We start from the raw sequence: 6,700 nt of genomic DNA, 5'->3' as shown, positions 1-6,700 counted from the left end.
AACCATTTTTTGACAGTTGACACGTACTTAAGTATCCTGTCTGATCACCTGCATCCATTCATCTCCACCGTGCGTTCCGACGGACTTGGGCAATTTCATCAGGATAACGCGACACCCTACACGTACAGAATTGCTATAGACTGGCTGCAGGAACTCACTTCTGAGTTTAAACACTTCCACTGGCCACCAAGTTCACCCGACATGAACATTATCGAGCATATCTGGAATGCCTTGCAACGTGCTGTTGAGAAGAGATCTCCACCCCCCTCATACTCTTACGGATTAATGGACAGCGCTGCAGGAGTCATGGTGTCAGTTCCCTCCAGCACTACTTCAGATATTACTCGAGTCCACGCCACGCCACGCCGTTGTTTTTTTTTTTTTTTTTTTTTTACGTACTCCGCAAGCCACCTGACGGTGTGTGACGGTGTTGCGGCACTTCTGCGTGCTCTCGGGACCCTACACGATATTAGGCAGGTGTACTAGTTTCTTTGGCTCTTCAGTGTAAGTTATAGAAATTTGGGAATGAGAATTTGCTGTGAGGAAGCATAGGAGGTATGAGGCCCCGGAGCCGTTCCGACGTCACGTCACGTCACTAGCGGAAGAGACACAAGAAGCTGCGAAGCCGGCGGTGTCTCGGAGGCGTAGGCCCAAACGGGGAGGCCTCCAGTGTCCGGCAGGGAGCGGGGTACGCGGATGTGGCAGCTGGGCCCCGCCCGTGCTGTTTGTCGTCCAGTCGGCCGCGAAAAATTCGTCCGCGGGCGTGGCCGGTCGGACGCCTGCCCCCGCAGTCCGTATATAAGGCCCGCCGCGGTCACGGACGGACACAGGTCTCTCGTCAGCGAGCAGAGGAACAACACGAGCACTAACCATGAAGGTGAGTCCACGTCTCGGTGAAGCGAGCTCCGCAACTGAACCTAACTGCATTGCTGCTCATTAAACTTGCAACAAGAGGAATCTTACAGTATTCGATCTTTTCCATCTCTATTGATTCGTCCATTACGCCAGCGGCACAGTCCGCTGTTTCGCTAACATTATTAATTCAAATTTACCCGTGAGGGCAATGAAAGAAAAACGACTTTTGTAAACGTTGCACTAAAACCAATTACGTTGACAATTCGATCTAAATTTAAACCTTACGAGCACAGTAATTTGTAGTCAGAAGGCCTGACGAATACAATGATATAACTGTTTATTTTATGCTGTTTAAATTCACAAACTCGTAGGTAAAATTTACACAAACGTATATTTTACCATTTGTAAGTGATCGACTGAGCCGGTGGCGTAGTAAGGCCAAACAATGAAGATCGAAAAAGGTCGAATGTGGCAAATAATTCACAGAGGCGCAAATTTCTGTACTGTGATGGGAGGGATTGCCATAAACAACAGATTAGGAAGCCTGATCGGTGGCAGCTGAGTGTGGGGGAGGGAGGTTGTTTGAAGCTCTGTTTTGTACGTTTGTTCTTAAATAACTGAGCGGGACTACTACTGTTGCAGGTTAGAATCCTGCCTCGGGCATGGGTGTGTGTGTGATGTCCTTAGGTTAGTTAGGTTTAAGTAGTTCTAAGTTCTAGGGGACTTATGACCTAAGATGTTGAGTCCCATAGTGCTCAGAGCCATTTGAACCATTTTTTTTAAATAACTGAAAAACTACGGCCTTTAGCGAAAACGTATCCTAGGGCAATATTTAATTACATTAAATTTCCTATGAAAAAGATCCTCTTCATTTTTGCTGTAGGACTAATATTTTGCGCGTAGCCAGCGAGAGAATATGAAAATCTCAAGCGTGATTTCCGAAGGCCAGATATAACTCTGTGAGTTGCAGAAAACGAGAGCGGTGTGGGCACTGAATCACCTTGTATACGGGGTGTCCAGCTAACGAGTTCCTGATTTCAAAATTAAATACCTCGAAAACTAAGATTAATAGACGGGTGCAACAAAGCTGCAAAGGTTGTGAAAGCTGTAAAAATTTTATACAGAAGTTTCGAAATAGTTAGAAGGCAGCTAACATATGGTGCGGAATACAAGCAGTCTATCCAATAACACAATCTTTTCGAAACGTCCACCATTAGCAGTACAGAGGTGGGCCAACGAACAATGTAATTTGCCATCACATCTTGTAGTGTGTTAACGGAAATAGATTCAGATGTCACACAGATCGTCAATTCAAGGTCGTACAACATGGTGAGATGGTTCCGATAGATAGTGTCTGTCAAAACGTACTCATAAGGAGCCACATCCGGAGAATGTGGAGACCAATCCATCCGTGCGCCAGCAAATTTGCAATAATCCAACGCAATGACTGTATTCCAGAAATATTCAACAAGAAAGCGAAACACCTGTTAGCTGCGATGAGGTCTGGCCCCATATGCATGAACCACTCCGCGCCTGGTCGATCTGACAACAAATTGTTACAAAACTGCGACGTAACGTTCAGTAGAGATCGTTTCTCACATGAAAAAATGACCAGTAATGCATCTGCTGCTTACCACAGCCCAAACAGCAACTTTGGGAAAATGCAGTGGGTTTCCTCTCCCCAAATGGAAATTTTTGGAGCCCCAAAATCACCAGTTTGTTTATTCATGCACTACTCCACTGAGGTGAAAATGTGCTTCAAGTGTGAATCAGACAAAGCTAACTTAAAATACTTCATTATCAACGATTTTGAGAATCTGATTCGCAAAGTCAGCCCTTTGTTGTACAGATATGGACTGGTAGCTTTTGATTTTGCTGGAAACATGTGTAGGCTCTGTACCTGTATTTTCCGCGTGCTGGAACGCTTAAAACCAGTCTCGGCTGCAGTTCTTTGGACGGATTTCCTTGAAATTCGCTGAATAATTCCAGAAACCGTGGCGACATTTTCATGAGTAGCTGTAGTTTGCCTGGGCCCAACATTCAGCCTGTTCGTTGTAATCTGGTGAAGACCTTGCGAGTAGTTTTCGCATCGTGTCCTTTTGGAACATTAAATGGTGTTTGAAAACTGAGCCTTGCCGTAGGACCGTGTTCTAACCTGTAGTATTCCAGTACCTTTTACGTTTCAGCTGTGGAACTGATTGCTCTGAGCTACGGTGCACAATTTATAGACACTCCGTATTGCGGTTGCATCACCATCTGTGAGCAGCTTTTCGAACTATTTCGAAACTTCTATATAACATTCTTAAAGCTTACACAATAAATATGCCGTTTGTCGCCCTCGTCTATCGACCTTAGTTTTCGAGATACCGAATTTTGAATCAGGGGTTCCTTCGCTGGACATCCTGCACATTTTCAGTTGGGTATAACGAGATGATGATGATGATGTTTGGTTTGTGGGGCGCTCAACAGCGCGGTTATCAGCGCCCGTACAATTTCCCAACCTTTTGCCCAGTCCAATTTCGCCACTTTCCTGGATGATGATGAAATGATGAGGACAACACAAACACCCAGTCATCTCGAGGCAGGTGAAAATCCCTGACCCCGCCGGGAATCGAACCCGGGACCCCGTGCTCGGGAAACGAGAACGCTACCGCGAGACCACAAGCGGCGGACGGTATAACGAGAGATGAATGGTTCTGTGTTCTGGGCCGAAGGTACTACCAAGCAATAATAATGACACTGCTATTCAAGAGTTGGATAGGAGGGTATAAAAAAAGACATTGAGAAATTTCCCCTGAAAGATCAGAATTCAAACGAGAAAAAGTTTTGGGGGAAGGAGAGATGTTCGCGAGAATTCGCTATGTCAGAAAACTTTTACCTTGGGCCCCTATAAAGCTTTAGTTAAGATAAGGTATGAAAAATTTCTCCTCAGAATCGAAAGAGAAAGGGATGTATGGAATACACTTCCCGGCAGAAGGGGTTGGATGGTGCGACATGTCTTAAGACATCAGGGAGTAACTTGCATGGTACTAGATGGGGCGGACACTATTAGCAAAGACAGAGATTGGAATATAGCCAACAATTATTTGAGTACTTTGGGTGTAAGTGCTACTTTGAGATGAACAGGTTGGTACAGGTGAGATCGCCATGGCAGGCTGAATGAAAACATTTATAAGTCTGGTGTCTGGTGAGGTCAGCCATAGAAAGGGGCCTGCCCCTTGCTGCGAACGATCCTTCAGGTGCCCCCATGTGCCTTTGGTCTACACGATGGCGGGATTTTGCCCCACTATGCGATTTCTGCAACTCTCAACATTGTCGATTGTCTCTTCCTTATTTTCCCCTTTTTCTGTTTGGGAAGGTGTTATTTATTAGATCACTGGACAACACTCTGGCCCATTTTTGTACATTTTTTGTAACTTTATTTAAATCTTTGAATTGTCAACCGTGTGGACACCTGTGTCCCACTATTACCCACGCAATGTGGTAAAAAACGTTTCTTTGCCTTTCGCAGGCAAGTGCTCTACCGACACTTTCTTCCAGGAGTGTTAGTCCTACAATATTCGCAGAAGAACTTCTGTGAAGTTTGAAAGTGAGGACATGAGGTAATGGCGAAAGTAAAGCTGTGAGGGGTGGGGGGTTCTGAGTCGGTCTTGGGCAGCTGATTCAGTAGAGCACTTAACCATTAGAGGCAGTTTTTAATTCGCGAGAGAGTGCCACGTTAACTGCTGGGGTTAGCAACACTGTTCCTGATGGATTGGAGTGGAGTGACTGATGACCTCGCAGTTTCATTTTATTTATTTAACCTTATCTGATAAGTGCCATCAGGCTCTCTCTTATATCGGACCAGGTTTTCACACAAGCAGTGCCTTTTTAAAAATTCCTGGCAGATTAAAACTGTGTGCCGGACCGAGACTCTCATTCTAGTGCCTTTTTACATCACGGTTTCCTAAAAACTAACAATTTTGATATGACAAATAGTTTTAAAATGATTTGAGTGTCTGAATCGGCAATGTGAGTAAATAATACTGACTATGATTTAGTAAAGTTAATACTGGTAGTACTTATACTACTGTAGCTGCTGCCACTAATTGTGATAATTATAATAATAATAAAAATAACAGTAATAATGACAATAATAAAATATTGATAATGGCACATATAAAAAGAATTTATAGGGGCACAAGGTAAAAGTTTTCTGATATAGCGAGTTCTCGCGAAAGGAAATTTAAGGAGACTGCACCAGCTAAGGATAGTGGGAAAAGTGGCAGATGTGGTAGGGCCTTGCAGTTACGTGCTCAGTCCAATTTACATTTTCATCTATTGTTACTCTTAGACTCTTTGCTAAAGGAGAGAAGTTGCTATTTGTCCAATTTCGGGTTAAATATAGTAGGGATTCCCGACAGTAGAATTACCAACCAGAATCATTTGGGTTTTGGATGGATTGAACTCTAAGGCTGAATCATACACCTATTTTGATAGTGGTTCAAATGGTTCAAATGGCTCTGAGCACTATGGGACTCAACTGCTGTGGTCATAAGTCCCCTAGAACTTAGAACTACTTAAACCTAACTAACCTAAGGACATCAAACACATCCATGCCCGAGGCAGGATTCGAACCTGCGACCGTAGCGGTCGTGCGGTTCCAGACTGTAGCGCCTTTAACCGCTCGGCCACTCCGGCCGGCTTGATAGTGGTATCAGGTCGGTATTGAGATCCTTGATAGCTGTCTTCAGGATTATTGGTTTTGTCCTTAGATGCAATTGGTGGTCATCAGCGTGACTGCCCCATTAATCATATGCAACCACCCAAGCAGCAACACCAAAATGGCATGGTTTCTAGCTGACTACTTTTCCAGGTAGACAGTCTGTTGGCGGTCAAATGGATTTATCTGGAATGCAGAAATGTCTGTAGGTACAAGACCTCGCTCCTGCCAAAGCGCTGAAGCTGGGCCAGCGGGTGCAGCCCTCAGTAAACAGCTTTTGCCTGTCGGCAGGTGGCTATCGTCCTGGCTTGCGTGCTGGCGGTCTGCAGCGCCGGATTCGTGGCGGGCCCCGCCGCGCTGGTGCGCACGCCGAGCTTCGACTCGGCCATCATCCAGTCTGACCGGCTGGGCGGCAACTTCGCCTACAGCACCGTCGAGGGCCACGCGTACGCCGCCGTCAGCCCCGTGGTGCAGAACGTGGTGCACCCCGTCGCCGTCTCGTACGCCGCTCACCACGTGCCCATTGGACACGCCATCATCGGTCGCTAAAGGCCACCTTCACTGTGTCTCGATGTCCTCTTCTCTGATCTGTCTCCGATGAACTCTTTCCTTCTGTTTTTTCTTCTATTTATATAGAACATCTGTCAATAAAAAATTCTTCATCAGTAATGTTCGTCTACATTTAATAGTAACACCTCAATTGGTATTAACAATCTTGTTTATACAACTTGTACTGTGCCCATCACTGTTAAGAACAAAGACGTTTCGTTGAGCCCCATTTATAATTTAACTAGCAGCTGAAAAGCGATTGGAAGACCAGGCCTGAAAATCAGCTACAATGACTCTTAGATAATGTATGTCACCATGGCTATTCCTTATATATGTGAATGACCTTCCACTTTACATCTGCCAGGCAGAATTGGTACGTTTTGCGGGGGATACTAGTGCCTAGTGCTATAATAGGTCCCTTTAGAGAGAAAGCAAGAGATGAAATTGTTAATGATGTTTTTCAAAAAATTGTCATGTGATTATCTGAAAATTCTGAGAAAGGACACTGTATTCAGTTCTGTACAACAAACAGAGTCATAGCAACAACTGATGTAGCAGATGAACACGTATCTGTAAACAGGGTAGAGTGCTCCA

General features: G+C 44.9%; 1 protein-coding gene across 1 annotated transcript; it reads left to right on the top strand.

Moving 5' to 3' along the window:
- Positions 1-760: 760 nt before the first annotated feature.
- On the top strand, positions 761-6,226 carry LOC126190878 (uncharacterized). The gene is made up of 2 exons (XM_049931483.1): positions 761-877; positions 5,849-6,226. The coding sequence occupies exons 1-2, from the start codon at positions 872-874 to the stop codon at positions 6,104-6,106; spliced, it is 264 nt and encodes an 87-aa protein (XP_049787440.1). The 5' UTR covers positions 761-871; the 3' UTR covers positions 6,107-6,226.
- Positions 6,227-6,700: the final 474 nt, after the last annotated feature.

This window comes from Schistocerca cancellata, chromosome 6 (assembly GCF_023864275.1).
Source record: "Schistocerca cancellata isolate TAMUIC-IGC-003103 chromosome 6, iqSchCanc2.1, whole genome shotgun sequence".
Taxonomy (NCBI): Eukaryota; Metazoa; Arthropoda; class Insecta; order Orthoptera; family Acrididae; genus Schistocerca; species Schistocerca cancellata.
This window is presented reverse-complemented; position numbering and strand designations above follow the sequence as displayed.